The following is a 17853-nucleotide window of genomic DNA, read 5'->3' as shown; positions in this document are numbered from 1 at the left end:
GAGATACAGTTTTGTGCTTAGAGGTAGCAAGAAATACCTGATGCTGTATGTCCTAAGCTCATAAAGTTGATGGAAGTGCAGAAAGCATCTCGGCTGAATGTGGACACAGTGAGAAATAGACAACTGTGAATATCTGATGTATGTGACATTACGGGGCAGGGGGCTTTCATTGACTGGGCAGTGAGACCCCTACAGTACAAGAAGTATGATACCAGAGTAACACTGGTCGAGAATGAACTAAAACAACTAATTATGGACACTGCTTTGTGTGAAAGATGTGTCTATTGTTTGTACTAAACAACTCTGCTGCACAGAAGGGAAATATTTTAGTAACGTGTTTTGTATCTGGAAGAGCTTGGAGGCAAAAGACACAGAAGGAGAGAACAGACTGAGCAGTCAATATATTTTTGTTGGTGAAGGGATTGCTTAAATAAGACTTTGCTTACAGTTGCAATCAGATACAGAGTTTATAGCAGGGCTTTGCATATTCAGTGTACTGAGCAGCCACTCCCTGACTAATCCTCAGAGTAAGTCTGTGAGGTGGGAGGGGTTACTGTTACCTCAGTTGCACAGATGACCCTCAGACGGGCAGAAACTGCTGGAAACTGCCAGAATTAGGAACTGGCGATTGTGCTGGATGCGGTCTGGGGATGAAGGCGCAGTTCTTGGTTGCCTTGAAAAAAACTAGTTATAATCTAAGCCTTCTGTAGATCCTTCTTTTAATGAGTGACTGCAGTGGGGAATTGAAGGAAGGAGACCTCCTAGTATCCTAACGTGCATGTTCCCAATTCAGCCTGTATTATGTCACTGATGATAACAGTTATCCTTTGTGGACCCACTAGCTTGAAATTCCTAGGTGACCGCAACTGTGTTTAACTGTTCATAAGCTGTAGCTGTTAGTAGAGGCAAGACTTGATACAGCAGTCCTATGGGTGCATCCTTATCGCCTCCTGTTAGGGTAAACACTAGTAGAGCAGGCATAGCCGAAAGTTTGGAGTGCAGGGTGTTTCCCACATGTGCAACAAAAGCAGTAACGCTGATATCGCCTACCGTGGGTATAGCTGTAATCGCACCTTCTTTAATGCGATTGCTTCTTGGGAGCCGATCTACCGTGATCAGTGTCATACCTCCTGTGTAAAGCACTGCCAAGGGTGACAGAGTAGATTTGTCACATCAAGACGCGTGCCTCTGTTCTTCACTTCAACAGCCTTGTGGCAGCGAGTCGTAGCCAGATACAACTGTCAGCGCTGCAGGATCTGCCACCAAGCAAAGGCAGAGCCGTTGCTCATAAACCAGTAGCTGGACTCGGGTTGTTAAACCCTCCTGCTTTGCTGCCCTTCTTAGGCAAGGACCACTGCCTAAGCCTCTCGCTCAGCCGGCTGCAAGGGTGGGACCTCGCTTGTCTTGTCCTCAGCTCTCCGCCTCACTTGCAGTTCGACTGTCCCGTTGAGCCGGGGACTTGCAGAAGTCGCTCGTTTTGTGCCCCTGCCTGTCCGCTCATGTGCTGACCGGCTGGCTGTCACACATGGAAGAGGAGGGGTGCTGGGTTCAGTAATAGCCAGCAAACGTTTGTGCTGAAAGCCGGGTTCCTCAAGTGCACCAGTCTGGCAGAGGTATGACTGAAGACCCGTTTTCCACACAGGAGAGCATTTGGGAAGAAGACCCTAAGAAGGAGAGCTCTGACTCTTCGCTCCCTCTTGGGCATGGTCCACTGACCCCCTTCCCTTTCCTGGTACGTTAGCTTTCCTGAACTACAGCAATCATACCAGATTGTATTCTTTGCTGTTGCCTGTAGTGGTTTTTTTTTTAAGCGCAGCGAAGCATTTTGCCGTGTGCCAAGTCCGATAAACTTGTTTAGGTGAGTTTGATGGGCAGTGTCAGAAGTTACTACTGAGAGCCGCCGGTGAGGCTGAACTGGAGGAACTCTGCTGTATCTCATTGAACTTGGGAGAGATGGGATGTTTATGTGTTTGTTTATGCCCCACTGATCAAAGCATGTTGCAGGTAATGGGAAAGACAGCGAGCCGAGTCTTAGATTTCATTTAACTGGTGCCTATGGCTTCCCAGGGGAAGTTTCTCATTCATGCTAAAGTATGCACAACTTCAATTAGAATATAGCATGCACGCTCGCGTAGGTTGGTGGATGCGAGTGTACTGAGGACTTTGCATTCCTCAGCTGGAGCTGGCATTATTTTGTGATCGTGTCATAAAAGAGGTAAAGGAAATTGTATTGGGTCTGTATTACGCTATTAGTCACGGTGACTGTTAGGAGTTAAATTGGCTCATGTTCTAATTTCTCACTAGCACACTGAAGTCATGAGCTTGGGGTGAATTTAAGGCACACAGACCTTATTTTACTCCTCTGCATCGCCATCTGATAGGGTGGGACCTGGGAGGGGAAAGAGAGAGGTAGTTTTACATGCCACAGGGTTGAGGAAAAGGAAGCCGTAGGCCAGTCAAGAGTCAGAGTCAATGTCTTCAAAGACTGCCAAAGGGCAATCTCAGGATTTTAATTGCTCGGCTAATGTCTGAAGAGCCATGGAGCCATCAAGGAATACTACTTTAGGAAATCTTGAAGGGTGGTGGTGGGAAGCAGACTCTGCCCCCTCATTCATATGCAGAAAAATGAAAATGGAGGGAGGAAGGATTAAAATACCTCTAATTGTTTCTTATGCGTTGAAACTCTTTTAATTATTAAAATGGAAAAATATTGTTATTAGTACATCGTAGAAATGCTAGTGGTATTTCTAAGCTGGTAGGAAATCTATGCTTTAAATTAATACAGACTTGGCGCTGGACTACATGTGAAAGTATGCGGGCATAATTTTTGCCCATTGACAAATAAGGGGACATATTGCTGAATTAGAGAATATCAGTATTGTTGATCTGGCTGTGCTGTTTCTTTTTTTTTTTTTTTTTTTTTAAGGTTGGACCTGTAGGGCTCTACTTTTTTTTTTTTTTTTTTAATTTTTATAATATGCTGTGTTAATTACAGTATTAGGAACTAATGCTAAATCTTAACTACAACATCTATGAGCTGTAATTACTACTATAAACTTTGAAATAAGGTAGTGGTAATTGGTGAAGCTAGTTATAAAAAGCATTTTATAAGATTGATGTATATCAGTTACACCATTTAAAACCCTGATTTATACAACTTTTCACCGCTCATTCTGAAAGGCAGTGTCACAAAAATGCCTTCCCCTCCCCTTCCATTTGGAGTATTTCCATGCTAGACTTTGCAGAGGGTTTGAGGAGGTTTCCAGGGCTTTCCCTAGCATCTCCTTCATGTTGTTACTTGTTTTCAGAGTTGCTCACAGGGGGCTGGCTCCTTCGAGTTCATCTGGCTGCCATGGAACGTCCTCTTAGACCCAGTCCTTTGCTGAGAAGAGAAAGCTGCGTTTGGGTTCACGGGAACAGTAGAGTCAGCGGCAATAATGAGACAAGGAAGCATGAAACCATGAAGTAATGGCTCCTTTGGAAATGGTTGTAAATCCAATTAGAATATCCCGCTTCCTGTAGTGCCTGCTTCTAACCTGGAAGAGTAGCAAACGTGTTACTAAGCAGAGGGCCAGTACTGAAAATGTAAAATTTCCCTGCTCTGGTGCTTCTGCTCTGCGTGGGCTGGCGAGGGTGCACCTACTCCTGCGTTTGAAGTGCTTGGCAGTCACACGCGGCAAGACACCTACGCTGGAGCGTCGGGGACTTGCTTGTAGGTCCTGGGTGTGGTTTCACTATAACTTAGGTCTAAGTCCAGGTTTCTCCTTTACCGCTCGCCAGCCCATCGCCCAGCCTCTTGCTCCTGTCCACTCCTTGCAGTTGCTGCTACAGCTTGTACATCTGCACGTACAGCTACCGCAGGGAGCTGTCTTATTTACCTCCCCCCCGCCATGTCACACCTTTACGGCTGCTCACATCTTTCTGCTTCTGGGTTGTTTTTTTGGCTAGATAACTCCCTGAGCTGGCTCACATATGGTCACGTGCGCACTGGCACGTGGGAGAAGATGGCAGCAACCTGGATGCGTATTGCCTTAATCTGTTCTGGATTTCAGGGCGCCGCGTCGAGTCTTAATTGAAATTTATTAGGACCCAATTGCGGGTGGTGTTGGGTGGTCTGTACAGTCAGCAGCAGCAGAAGGAATTGAAGGAGCTCTACATCTTTTTAGGACTGGACCATAAACAGATGAACTTTGCAGAATATCTGCAAATACCTAAATTGGACTCGATGAATTTGATTATTCATCTTTATTAACCCAGTTATGGCACAGCATATTTCTCTGCCAGTCTTCTAGTTTCTGGTAGTTTGTGGAGCTCACTGGATCAGGTCTAAATACTCTGCAAACAAGTTCAGTGTCATCAGTCCCAACTGCTGAAAAACAGTAGTCAGGTAGAGGGGGAAGAGGGAGTTGCCCTTGCTCTCGTTAGTCACAAGTTAAGGCTTAACATTTTGCTTTAAAAAATGAAGATAAACCCAAACAGCAAGATCTCATTTTTGAGCCACACTTTGTTTTTCAGGCCTTTTGCACACCCATTAAAGGCCAGACGTGCATTTTTTTTAATTGTAAGCCAAAATTCTCACGTAACCACATGATTCTAGGAAGTGGGACTATATGAAAAACAGAAAATATTGTGATGCGCACAATAAACCTATGCCAGTTGGCCATGCAGGCGTTACACCGTGAGTAACAACAAGTTTTCCATGTGTTTGCATTAGTACCTTCCTATTCAGCACCCACACAATTCCTGTGGCTTTGGGTGTGTGAAGCTATTTTTCCACGGGGAGAGGGAAAGGGTCCTTGCTGGTGCTTTCCCACATTTACATTTCTTATAGCATTTTATTTATATCTAATACATTTTTCTCCCAATAGCAAACATGCCTCATTGTGCTTGTTAGCTTCTTCGATCTAAGCACACCAGTTAAATTTCCAGGAAAGAATGGTTTGTTCCCTGAAAAGCTGGGTTAGGGGAGGGTTGTACCAAAATCTGTTTTCCCCACACACATCCCTACATCCCTTTTGGATGGACTTCTCTTGTTTTTTTTTTTTTTTTCCTTTAGCTGCAGTTTTCAGTACAAAGCTGCATCACTGTTACAGTATTGCCACATATTTTTGATTATGATACAAGTCTCATAACATTTTTTTTCACTTTTTTTTTTTTTAATAAATCTCATTATTGGAGTCATAAGGTAATTAGAAATGCTGTGGGGAGCTAAGGCTGAAAACATGCATTCTAAAAGCACAAAATGAGGACAACCGTGTTCAAGATTTTAATTTTTTTCTTGTTGTTGTTGCTATCTCATGGTATGTTGATACCCACAATTTTTTATTGTTATCTCTAGTTGATGGTACTGACAATATTGAAGCCAGATACATGGCACAGGTTTCCGCTGTAGATATTGCGGTTATGACTGATGAAGTTGTGCTGGTAGAAGTCATTAGCGTGGTATGACATACAAGTGCAGTTTTGTTGGTATTTTAGGAATTGCTTTGGTGGCATTGGATACGCTTTACCTATTGATACAAAAGTGGCATTTTGCCAGTATATTTATGGATGGGTATATTTTGCTGTATAGCTTATCAGTCGTCCCATACTGCTAAAATGTTCCAACTTTCTATCTTCTGTCCTGTGGGGCTCTGACAGCTATCTGTAGTGGCAGCAAGAAATCTTACAGTTTTCAAGGTGGAACTTAATCCGGCTGTGAAAGAGGTTATATTAGGTGTTTGCCAAGAACATCGGAGAGGCTAACTTCAGAGGCCCTTTCTGCAGGGGTGGACAGTTTGTCCCGGCTCAGTTTGCTCAATATTGTTCATCCTTATCTGTCTGTAGCTTAACTGTGCTCAGGACTGGTACAGGTAACGTGACAACAACTGTGCTCAGCAATGGTTCCGCTGTGCAGTCTGGGCAAGGCCAAGCTTTCAAGTGTGTTTCCAAGCCCTTTGATGTTTTAATGGCATTTGCATCTGTCAAAATGGTTTGGTGCAAACATTAGCATTCTTTAATCTGAGACTCAAAAACAGCAGCGTGGGATTCTGGCTCATGCTTCTGTAACATAGTAAGAGACTATGAAATTTCTGCTGCTAACTGGAGAAGCTCTCCCATCTAGGTCCTGAATCACTCTGTTCAACAAGAAACTGGGAACTCCTCTAGTTTATAGCAAACCTGCTATCTAGGACTGTGTATAGCATGCTGCTAGCAGCCTACACTCCATAAAAAAATCATAGCATACATCTTGGAAGTCCTTGCCTCCTTTTGTGCCTCAGATGTTTCTGTCGGTCATCTCTCCATCCCCAGAGTTTGTAGAGAGACCTGCACAGAGCAACTTGCAGTGACTTTGTACATTGCTTTCACTGCGGGAATTCTTCTTCAGTCCACCCAGTACTGTCAATAGTCTTTCTACTAAGCTACAGCAGTGAGAACCATACACCATTCTTGTTTGTTCCTGTACTAGAAGACTGCAGAGTATCAAGGCTCATCCATTGCTTTTATGAATATAGAACTTAAGCTGTCCTTAAAGTGAACCAGGTTTTTTGATATACAGGTGACCCCATTTTATCTTAAGACTGAATCATTTTTATTGCATCTCTGGGAAATGCAGTGTGCAATCCAAGCCACGGTCTTCACTCGCTGTTTGGCAAATGTTCAGTAGTAATTTCCAAGATGAACTTTTGTTCTAACCAAATTGATGTTTCTTTGGTGCTTTTTTTATTTTGTTAGCAATAAGTATTATAATCTACTGAAATGGAAACAAACGTAGGAAAGGTATCCTTATTTTTTTCCTCAATTAGTGAATCATTAGATAATTAATAGGTTTAGTATATCTTGAGTGTGCCTACCATGAGTGAAAGCTAGTAAGATGCTACTGGGAGCATTAAAATTCAGGCAAACTGTCTGCACCAGTGTGACCAGGAGGTCTCGCTCACTTTTCCCAAGCTTCAGGAGAAGTTCAGATGCATTTTCCAGGAGATCAGGTACTATTGACAAGTTTGTTTTTTTTCTCCCCTGCCTAAAACACTTGAAGTGGCTCCTAGTTCCCAGAATACTAACAGCATGTAGACCCTTTAGCACAGCAGTAGATTCTACATTATTTTGGCACGTACCTATTTAGATTGCTTTTCTTAATCTATGTGTTCTTTCCTTCAGCAAGCTCTGTCTGCTCTCTGTACCCTCAAAGCTGTCTTCACGTAACATTATTTCCCTCCTTCATTCTTATCTCTAGCACCCTGTGTAATCTCTTCCTGAGCTCAAGAGTTTTGACCCCACTCCTTCACCTCTCTCGATGGGCTGTACAGCGATAGAGCAGCCCAGGGGCGGTGCGTGAAGGTTGGTAACCGTTTCTTTGCAGAGGAATACGTGCAGTGGGCATCTCTCACGTGGAGGGGGCATCCAGCTGAGAAAGGCCATGCAGGCCTAAGCATGGCATGAGTAGCTGTATCAAAATAAAAACCGAGACTTGCGGTAGGGCAGGCTTTGCGTTAGAGCGGTTGCATTTTCCTGAGTGTCTCCCTGAACTGAAAGAGAGCGTGACCTCCCGGGAGAGGTGGTAACTCTGGTGGCAATTCTCCTGCATGGTGAGCTCTGGATTTTGTATGGAGAAAGGCAGGCTCTGAGCTAGCCCCCGCTGACCCAACTGCTTTTAAAGTGTATCTGAACTGTGTGATGGAGATGATTAAGCTGAGCTGAAATAGCAAGAAGGGGCTCGGGGCAGCCTTGTTGCCCTTTGGGTGGGTGTTGCAGCTTACACGGACCTCTTCCCTGCCTGAGCTGCAGCACTTAAAGCTGGCGTCGGCATTTCTACACCAACCTGTGGCCACGCCAGCAAGAATATGCCCAAGCAATGGATTGCTTGGGATTCTTCAACAAGAAAATCGGTGTCGTTGTCCACGCTGCTCAAAGGTTGCTGTGGCTGTCTTTCTCCTCGCACGGCCAGAAGCTCTCGCTGCTGCGTCGGTGAAAAGGAGGAGAGCTGGAGAGAGGACCCCTGGTGCACCGACCGCCAGCCCGGTGGGCTGCGGAGCGTCTCTGGCTGCCGGTACAGCTCCAGCGCGGTGGCCGGGCCCTGCCCGTCGTTGCAGGGCTGGGCTTTCTCTGCTGGGAGCGTGTTTGCAGCAGCCTGGGCGTGTGGGCCGCCCCGGAGCCCGCGGCAGAGGGAGCGGGATGGGGAGTGTGGCCAGACCCGCCGCGGGCGCCGGGGCCGAGGCCGGCCGGGAGGTACCCGGCACCGCGCGGGGAGCGTGAAGGCGGCACACGGAAAGCTAGGTCTCTCCCGGGTTTTGGAGGAGGAGGATCTCAGGGCTCCGCTTAATTCTGTGTTGCGTTGTTTCCTGGCTAGCTGAAGGGCTTGTCTGTGCTTGATAGCACTTGTTATTTCTCCTTTCTTGTTTGTTGGAGGAGGGGGGGGGAAGGGAAGGTGAGGTACTTTCTGTTTAAAACCAGAAGTGTTTGTCATCTCCGTCCAGGTGAATTAACCCGCGCTGGAAGGAAGCATGACATTCACATCGCCTTTTGTAATGTGGGAAAGCTGTGGATGGATGCGTGCATCATCGCAGGCGTTGCTTTGTCCACTAATGCTTTCACTGCTGTCCTGTTTTGCTTATCTGGCCACCTTCCACACCCTTCCCCTCTCTCAAATTTTGTGCTCCCAACTGCAGTATGACCAAGAACTGCCCCTTTGTTTTCATGCTGGCGTGTGGCCAGCAGCACCCTCTCACGGTTCCAGCTTGCAGGGGGTTTGTGCACCCAGAGTCACCTACGAGTTAGGTGCCTGTGAGCTGAAGTCCTGGATTTCCAGGCCCTCTTGGGAGAAGAGCGTGGCTAGCTTTATCTCAACAGGGGCCATCAAATCACCTCATTTGACAAATAGAGTCAGAGCATATGAGGGAGTGGTGGCAAGCTCAGCATCTGATCCAGAGACGTGTGGAAGATCAGTAAGCCCCAACAATGGTAACAGTGAAGCTTCTGGGAGAGTTTGTGGAGCCTGCTAGAAGCTGATCCTTGCCAGATAGGCTCCTGTATGCTTGTCTGTCATGTTATTGGCCCTACTGCAAATGCTAATTGAAAGTTTGCTTTGGCTAGCCCAGCTCCTGGGGGTCTCCTGGGCCCTCCTCTGGTGGAAAACCGAGCTGACCTGCAGTGGGAGCATAACATGGCAGTGTTCCACAGGCAATCTCTTCCAGTAACTACTGGGCTCTTGTACATAGCTCCTCTGTATGTGAAAGCTACAGGCGTAGTCAGTCTTGTTTTATTATTTCCTCTCCCATCTCCCTGAAATCCTTATTGCAGAGACATCTGCATCTTTCACTGCATTGCAACAGCCTTCAAGCAGGAGCTTAACTGTTTCCCTGATAAGATGCGTAAGTTCTCCCCCGCTGTCTCTGCAGAAAGTTTGCCTGTCCCTTCTCCTGCCTCACTTCCCAAAGCTTCTCTTGCTCTCCCTGAGGTGTGCAAAACACCTGGCAGTAATACGATGAGACAAATCTCACTTGGCAGCTTCCAGTGTTGATCTGCTGTGCACCTCCCTCTCCTCTGTCTCCCAGTATCATCATGGAACTGCTCCAAATGCAGCTTTAAACTTGTCCTTTCACCTGTCCAAATCCCTTGTAACAGAGCCAGGGAAGTGGAAAGTGGGTCTTTGAGCTTAGTAAGAGGAAATTCAGTGTTGTGTACATCTGTAACAGCACAGTGAGCAAGAGTTCTTCCAGCTTGTTTCCAAGACCACCTGTCTCCCTGAATACTCTCTCTGCTCCTGGGGAGCCCGTTTTTGAAAAATGTCTGTATTAGGTGGTGAGAAGTAGTGCTTTTCTAGTCAGGTAGCAGGGGAGACTCAAGTTAGATAGCTAGAAGACCTAAGAGCAGTGTAGCACAAGAGTGATCTGATGTGATCATGGAACCTTTGTTAAAGGAGGGGTAGATGTACTTATCGGGAATGATGCAAGTTGATCCTGCTTTGGACAAGGTGGCTGCTTACAAGTTTGTAACCCTGCTACTTTCTGTGCTCTGCCAAGCTCTCCTTTCTGTGCTGGAGCTTCTTCCTTGCAGTCCTGTACCTTCCCATGTGCAACAGTTTCAAAAGACAGTTTAGCAGCACCAAAGTAGTTTACTATTAGCTGACAGCAGTAAGACGTGGGAGAGGCCCCGTGGGAACTTTCGGAGTGGACATCTCTTTGAAACATACTGTTTGTTGAAATTATAACTACTTACAACTACAGGCTGCTTGCGGGAGGGAAATCCAAATTGCTGAATAATCCCAGTTTTGGCCTGGTTTTGTAAGAAAGATAATATCTCTTCAGTATAAACAAGAATTAAAGATTATCTGAGAAAAAATACACAGGACTAAGTTAACTGATGAGTTAACTCAATTTTTTCCCCATTTTTTAAAAAGCTGTAAGATGATGACAGTCCCCATGATTAAGGTGTATATAATGCTTCAGTTCTAACTCCAGAGCATGGACTCATTGCTTTCAGGGCAGGTGTTCTGTTTCACGTGACGTAAGGGAAAATATAAGCTAAACCAGCTTTCAGATCAGGCATGCCCTGGCCATGGAGTTAACTGGGACAATTAGTCCAGATGTAATCAAACCCTTATTGCTTTTACTTTCTGTGTGGGATCAGAAAGTTACTTGTGACTATAGAGCCACTCCAGCTTAAGGAAATCACCACTGATCTCAAAGATTTCCTTTCTCTGTTTGTGAGTCTCCCAAGTTGAAATTGTCACACACATGCCGCAACAGCAGTTGAAACTCTGGAAAAAACGCTGTTCTTAAAATTGTAGGGAAATTAGGAATGCCAGAGAAAGAAAAAGTGTATAGATTTGATTGTCTGTTTTGAGCAAGAAGAGGAATGCTTTTTGCACGAGCTTTGTGAACAGCCCAGAGCCAGGCCTTGGGGCTTTTTTTGCCACTAAACAGCTAGCAGGCTTTTACCTGAAGAAACGGGGAATGGTTTCTCTGACCAAAAGATGCAGGAGTATGCATTCATGTCTGGAAACTTCGACATCTGTAAGATAGGATGCAGGAGGAGAACGCTGAAGCTTTATTCAGGGGGAAGTCCGACTGTGGCTGCACATTGCAGCAGATCCTTCAGGGCTAAATTACAAGCTCTGGTATGACTGCAAGGGTAGCCAGTGTATGTGAAGCAGCCCAAAGCAGCAATTTATAAGCCATTTCTGAAAAGCAGAGGGTAGGGAATAGATAAGACAGGCTGGAACATTAGAGAAAGTGTCCTAAAGGCAGAAGAAAAGGGAGGGGAGCCACTAAGGTTTGTCTCTTTCTCATGTCTTTTAAGGTAGGGATTGTGGGTCATGGGATAGGTAGAAGCCAGAAGGATAAAAGCGGTGAATCAGATTCTACCCTCCTTTTCACAGACATATCCCAAACGTACATTCCCTAGTGCTTTGTCATGTCTGAACTGCAAATGCAATAAAGGATGGGAAATTCCACTATATCCGTTGGGAAACTGTCCAACAATCCTGAGATGACTTGCCCCTACCCCCCCTCTAAAAGTCTACCTAAAAGGGTAGACCGAATGATGATACAGCTTCTCTTTGTAGTCTGTAGATACGTCCACACACACTGGAGATACTCTTCTAAACCCATGTGGTTTAGAGCCTTCAGATATCTCATGTCTTGTGTCATGTCCTAGTTATCTGTTAATCAAATTCTTACATTCCTATGTCTTGTTAATCAATTTGTGTGATCAGTTGCAATAAGGCCCTGTGTTGCACATACATACATAGAGATCTGTAAAGAGAGCCATCAGCTCCAAAGTACAGGCCTTTCCCTGTTGAAAAGAAAGAGATCTTTAAGACTCAGCTAGCCACTAGAAGAGGTCCTGAGTATTTGTGCAACATGCCCCACAAAAATTAATGGAGATTATGGTGATTTTCTTGTTCTCTGAATGCCTTCTGGTATCCTCTTTTGGGGTTGCGATAGCTAGCCATGGCCAGCACTTTTCATAAGTTGCACTGCAGCCGTTACAGAGAGGTCAGCATCTCTGCTCTTTAACCAAAGTCACTTTCTGGATTTGCATGTAAAACTAAAAAGACACTAGTAGTTTTATTTTGGTGTTACTCTCATACTGCAAGCTTACATTCAGTGTTTGCCTACTCTCAGCCTTGTTACTTATTTCCCAACTCTTATCACCCACTAAGTATGTATTTTTGGATTTTTTTTCTCAGCTGCATTAGTACCTGTTTTTAAAAGTCTCTTAAGCCAATTAGATCCACCATATCATTCTGCACTAGTAACAGAAAATTGCATTTTTCTTTATCAGGATGTGTCACTGATGGAGTCTGAGGAAACCAGTGAGGGAAATACCACTCCCCCAGAAGCCAGCAGCACCACTGGAGAAGCTTGGGATTCCACAGCAGTCGAAAGAGAGCATCATGCCTCTTACACATCAGCCGAAATGAGCACCAGCCCGTCTGACTCTGCAAAGGGAGCAGAGCTCAGCACTCCCAAGAGCCTTTCTGCTCCAGGAAAAGCAGCAGAGATGCTGGGCAGACCCTCTAACCCTGTGCAAAAAGTGCCAGCAGGACTGGAACAAGAGCAAGGTGATGCAGAGCCTCAAAAGGGACTCTCAGAATTGGAAGGAGAAATGCTTTTAGAGGAGGGTGGACTGGATTGTTCACTGAAACTTAAGCAGGTAGAGCTGGTTGACCTGGAAAGCAACCAGGACTCTTCCTCTCTCAGCACAGTCCAGGATGGGCCAGCCCCTGGCAGTGCCATCCTGCAGGCTGTGGACCTCAGCACCGAGTTTCCTCACTGCCAGGCAGAACTGGCTTTTCATGGCTCAGACCCTCAGGCCCAGCATCCGAAATCTCCTTTGGCTGATGCCGTTTCCTCTCAGAGGGAGACACCTAAGTGCTTCTTGGTGTGTAAAACTGTTTCAGAGGGGCATTATAAGGCTGAACCATTTCTGGATAAGATCTCCACAGATTCTTTGCAGGAGTTTGATGCTGGTGCAGCACAGAAGCAAAGCAGCAAAAAAGTGGCACCAGCAACTGATGAGCAGCCTACCTCAGAGGAAGCAGTAGAGGACATGGCTAAACCTTACACTTCTGAAGATGCTAAGGAAAGCATAAGAGCACTCCAGGGTTTGGAAGAGAATATAGAGTCTTCCTCTTCCCATCAATTGACTTCCACCTTAATAGATGACAGCCAAATAACTTCACTACAAGCAGAAGGAAACATCGCAGCTCGTGAAACAAGGAATAGCAGCATGGTCAAAGACCAGGGAACAGTAATAGTTCCTAAAGAAAACTCACCCACTTCCAAACACCTTCATCTTGAAGATGATCACAGAAAAACAGAGGACAGACCTGCCTCTCCAGCAGAGAGTGCCTTCCAAGTAAAGGATACTGCTAAACAGTGTAAGAAACCGGCACAGGAGGAGGCAGTGTCTGAACTTCAGCTGGAAGAGGAGAAGAAAGAGTGCAAAGAGCAGAATCTGCTGGAAGAAGGAAAATCTTTGGAGCCCAAAGATCAGAAAAACAAGGAACAAAATGAGCAGGAACAACAACTGCAGAGGGAAGAACTCAAACTGGAGGAAGAGCTCAAACTGGAGGCTCTGATAGAGCTTTCAGCTTTCAGGTCAGAGATATCTTCTGTTCGGAGGCATAGTGTGGACTTGCGTGGTCTGGAGGCTGTTTTTTCGGCTGAGCAAATGGGATCAGCATTTCCTCCTGAGGAACCTGTCTCTGTGGATCATCATCCTGGTGAGGATGTACTGCTGAAAGCTCATGTCACAGAAGCAGGTTCTAGATGTCAGCCACCCACTGTCAGCCCTCTGTCCTCAAATAACCTGAACCCAGTGGGTGAAACTCCAGTGGTCCCTCTACACACATGCCATATCTCTGACCAGGCAGAAGACCTAGAAGACTCTGGCCGCTTTTCCATCGGTGGTCAGGACATTGGAGAAGCTGACTGGGATGACAGGATAAGACTGGGCAGGGAGGATGAGCACAGTGATGGGCTCTGTCCAGAGAGAAAGGCTGTCCAGAGGTTTGATAAAAGAGATGCACCGCTCCATGGAGGAGTGGCAGCACCTTCTAGCGCAGAGAACCCAGAGGCTTCTGTTCCAGCACACCCTTCCTCTGGTACCAAGAACTTGGAGCCACCTGATCCCATAGATCCTCATCTCATTACAGAAAATCTGGGAAAAGCTGAGCTTCAGCACTTCATTCCAGCTTTACCCTCAGAGCTCACCTCTGTGGCTTCAACGTCTGGCCCACTGCAAGAGGGTGCTAATGGAACAGCCTCTGTGACCCCTGGGGACTGTCCTGGCGCCAGCCTGAACAAACTACTAGACTCTGTAGAGAAGCCAGCCAGCCAAGCTGCTTCTCTACACGTGCAGCACCAAACATCAGGGGAAACTGCTATTGTAAGTACTGATCCAGGGGAGGCCAACACTTCCCATGAACTCCTTACTTCTGAGGAAGGTTTTCATGAAGACCTTAGTGGCCCGTCTTCTTTCTCTGTAATATACACGAGCTGCCTTCCTCTAGGGGGGAGCCTTCCTGAGGATAGGCGGACTGTGGCTATCATTGCAGGGCCTCTGGAACCCCCCCAAACACCAGGCAGGACTTCCACTCCCCTGAACCACCCAGAGACAATTCAGCAACCCCCCCCTGAAAAAAGTGCCATTATCCAAGGAAAAGAAATGGGAGCAAATGTGGATCATGAAGCACAACAAAGGCCTTTACTTGATCAGTCTGACCGCAGTTTAAACCAAAAAGAGCCTGGATCCAGAATCTCCAGTGTCCTGAGCACCCTGACTTGGCCCTCTGAAGAAGATACGGTCCTTTCCGAGAACCAGCAAGAACAACCTCTGCCCCATGTGTCCCACTCAAGCCTACCTCTGGTGTCTGAGCCTGATGCCAAACAGCTTCCTCATCCTCCTTCCCATGTCCAAAGCCCCAGTCACACTCAGGCTGCTGCACTTAATTCAAATCACCTTGCTCAACCTCCAGCCCTTGAAAGTTACCAGCCGCTGGCTCCTGTACTCTACTCCAGGCCACATCTCAACTGTGGTGTGGACAATAATAAGTTACTAGCCATTCACTCTACTATAAGCCATCCTCTCTGGACTGCCGCCTCTGTGTCTGATTCTAACACTGTGGCCTCTGCTTCTGATGGAGAAGATGTAGCAGAGAAAGATGACCTTGTTCCAGTAACTAGAGAGTGGGATCTTGGTGACTCAGGTACCCATGATACAGAGACTTCTGATGACTCAGGGGTCAGTTTGTTGGCCAAAAGCTTTTCTGCTGTTGGAAATGAAGCGTTGGCTGGCTGCTCTGACACCAGCCCTGAAAGAGCGGACCAGCACATGGATATACAGTGTGGAAAATCCTCACCTGACCACCCTTCTTGGCCCTCACTGGAAGGCCTGATAACATCCACAGACTCCAAGAGCAGAGACTCTGCAGAGCCACTTCCAATGCTAGCATTCACCAATCCAATCCACTTCTTCCAGCTCAGCCCTCCATCACCGCCAACCACCAGAACGACCTGCCAAGAGGAACAGGTCTCAGGGGAGCTACGATGGGAGCAACAGGCAGGCATCTTTGGTGTGGACACAAAGAACATCCAAGCTCCGTTGGCAATCACAGAGAAAACAGAAGGTGAGAGGAGGGTCAAGCAAAGGCTGGAAGGAGAAGGAGGACAACACCACTTTGTAGCTCAGCCAAAGGAGGAAATGCCCAGACATTCACCCTTGGAAAAATCATCAAGTTGGCCAGACAAAAAAGCGATCAGGGTGGTTGCTCAGGAGCCAGCAGCCAATCAAGAAAACCCAATTAAACGCCGAGTAAAAAGCAAGGACTGGCACCGTCAGGGCCTGAAGAGGACATCAGTACCACCAGATATCTTGCAGGGTGAGTCCTCTCCTCCATCCCCCCCCCCCCCCCAACCCCGCCTTATTGCAGATACCAAAAATGTAGGATTAAATTAAACAGGCAGCGTGACAGAAGCATGAGAGCTGAGAGCTCGGCGTTGCTCTTGTGCCTCTGTGGTAATACTCCTTGCTCCAGCCCTGTAGCCCCCTTGCTGTCCTGCCCCAAGCTCCCCCCTCCCAGCTCTCCCCCAGCTCCTCTCTGCTGCCCTGGAACCGGTGCATCCTGCTTGTTCTCTGGAGTAGGGCTGCACTCTGGGGCTCAGTCCCCTCATTTCACACTAACACCTGCAACAGAGAGCTTATCTCGCTTCACAGATCCCTCACCCCTCGACTTCGCATCCCCTTTCTCTTCTTGTCCCTTCTCCATGTTTAATCATCTGTCACCCTTCTTCAGTAATGCAGGCTGTTTTGGCCTACCTGCAGGAATGAGTTTCTTGGTGGGGCTCAGTTCAGAGCTGCTGCTTATCATCTCTGCTGCCATCACATGGCCGTTGCGTTTTGCTGCACTTGTAGCAGCCCGTTCCCAAGCAGCGAGGAAAACGTATGCACACATCCTCAGTAGCAGGTATCTGTTGCCACATGTTTTAGTTCCTTGTTTATTTGCTACCTCCCTTTATTTTGCAACCAACACCTTTAGGTTCCAATTTGACCTTCTGAAAGGGATGATCTTCCTGAGAATGTAGGATTTGAGATTACAGATAAGAATGCAAATCTGTCAAATCCAAGGTCCCAACTTGCATAGAAGCCAAATTGCTGATGTCACAAAAGAAAAACATGCATCTCCTGTAATGCAGCTCATTCAGGTAGTACTTATTGTCAAGATGCATGTCCGTTCTTTGTTATATCTTACATGACCTTTAAACGTACTTGCTTCTTCTCAGTTCTTAGTTTATTTTCCAAGCTTCACAATGTGCTGGACTTTTGGCACAGAGGAAAAGGAGGGGAGCATGGAGGGATGTAAAAGGTTTGGCAGCACTCGAATCAAGATTTGTTCATGTGTTTGACCTGTAAATTCTTGGTTCCAAATTTTAAAACATTCAGGGCAACAGTACTGTCTTTCCCCTGACCCATTCTTGCAGCTCAGTCTTTGGGCTTTCTTCCTCCTCCTGCTTCCAGTGAACTTTATATAGAATTTCTTCACACCTTATTTGATTAAATCCCTCACAAAACAAAAGAAAAATCCACACTTTCCCCATTTTACATAAACAGGAGTTGACTCAAGCAGCAGTTTGTGAATGCTCACATAGTACATAAATGTGAGAATTGGATTACAGCGTTGCATCCTTTCTAAGATTCTTCACAGAAGTGACTGTTGGATGTCCAGCATTTCTGCCCCAGAAGTCACTGAGAGGTTTTTGGGGCTCAATGTCCACAAAAGAAAGTCTAAGATTTTCAGACGTGACTAGTGACTTCGGGTCCGTTGATCCTCCAATGGCTGGCCCGAGTTGCTGAAAGGGGAAAGGCAGTACCAAACAGGGCCCGCAGGCAGTGTCTTCGCATGGACAGCTTGAGAGGGAATCTCTTAGAGTTCCTGTCATCGCTGAAAGTGTCAGCCTTTTTCTTTGTATGAAAAGCAAATGTGGCTACGTAACAGATATAAAGTGTAAGTAATGTCAAGGATTATTAAAACCAGAATGTTTCTGACCCAGAAGTAAAGGTCAGGAGGGCATCTGTACTCCAACCCAAGACCACCACTTAGGTGGGGTGTAAGTAAGTGGTATCTGTGTATCATTTGGATTGTAGCTTGACTCTAAAAATGGACTTACTGTTTACTTTCTATTTGTCTTATATGCAGAAATTCCTTCTGTTCCTTCAGAGGAAGAAGCTCACAAGGCACACAGGGAACCACCAGTGAGTTCAGAAACAGTTATATTGCGGTAAGTCTCTCAAAGGCCCCTTAAAATTTTTCCCCATCCCTGTGTAGCACAGACACCTGATGCTCCCCATTGTTCCAGAGGGACCAAA

The 17853-nt window shown here is 46.4% G+C and overlaps 1 protein-coding gene across 3 annotated transcripts in view; it reads left to right on the top strand.

The window, feature by feature from the left end:
* Nucleotides 1–17853, top strand: part of ARHGEF5 (Rho guanine nucleotide exchange factor 5) — a 37155-nt gene that overhangs the window by 7667 nt on the left and 11635 nt on the right. The window contains exons 1-3 of one of the 3 annotated variants that reach the window (XM_041129495.1): nt 6790–6968; nt 12268–15868; nt 17684–17765. In XM_041129495.1, coding sequence (XP_040985429.1) covers nt 6948–6968; nt 12268–15868; nt 17684–17765 — 3704 coding nt within the window. In that variant the 5' untranslated portion in view covers nt 6790–6947. Of the gene's footprint in view, nt 1–6789; nt 6969–9009; nt 9351–12267; nt 15869–17683; nt 17766–17853 lie in introns of those variants that run through there. The other 2 variants (XM_041129496.1, XM_030040587.2) reach the window with 2 other exon arrangements.

Source organism: Aquila chrysaetos, chromosome 17 (genome assembly GCF_900496995.4).
Source record: "Aquila chrysaetos chrysaetos chromosome 17, bAquChr1.4, whole genome shotgun sequence".
In the NCBI taxonomy this organism is placed as follows: Eukaryota; Metazoa; Chordata; class Aves; order Accipitriformes; family Accipitridae; genus Aquila; species Aquila chrysaetos.
Note: the sequence above shows the minus strand (reverse complement) of the source record. Positions and strands in the feature narration are given on the sequence as shown.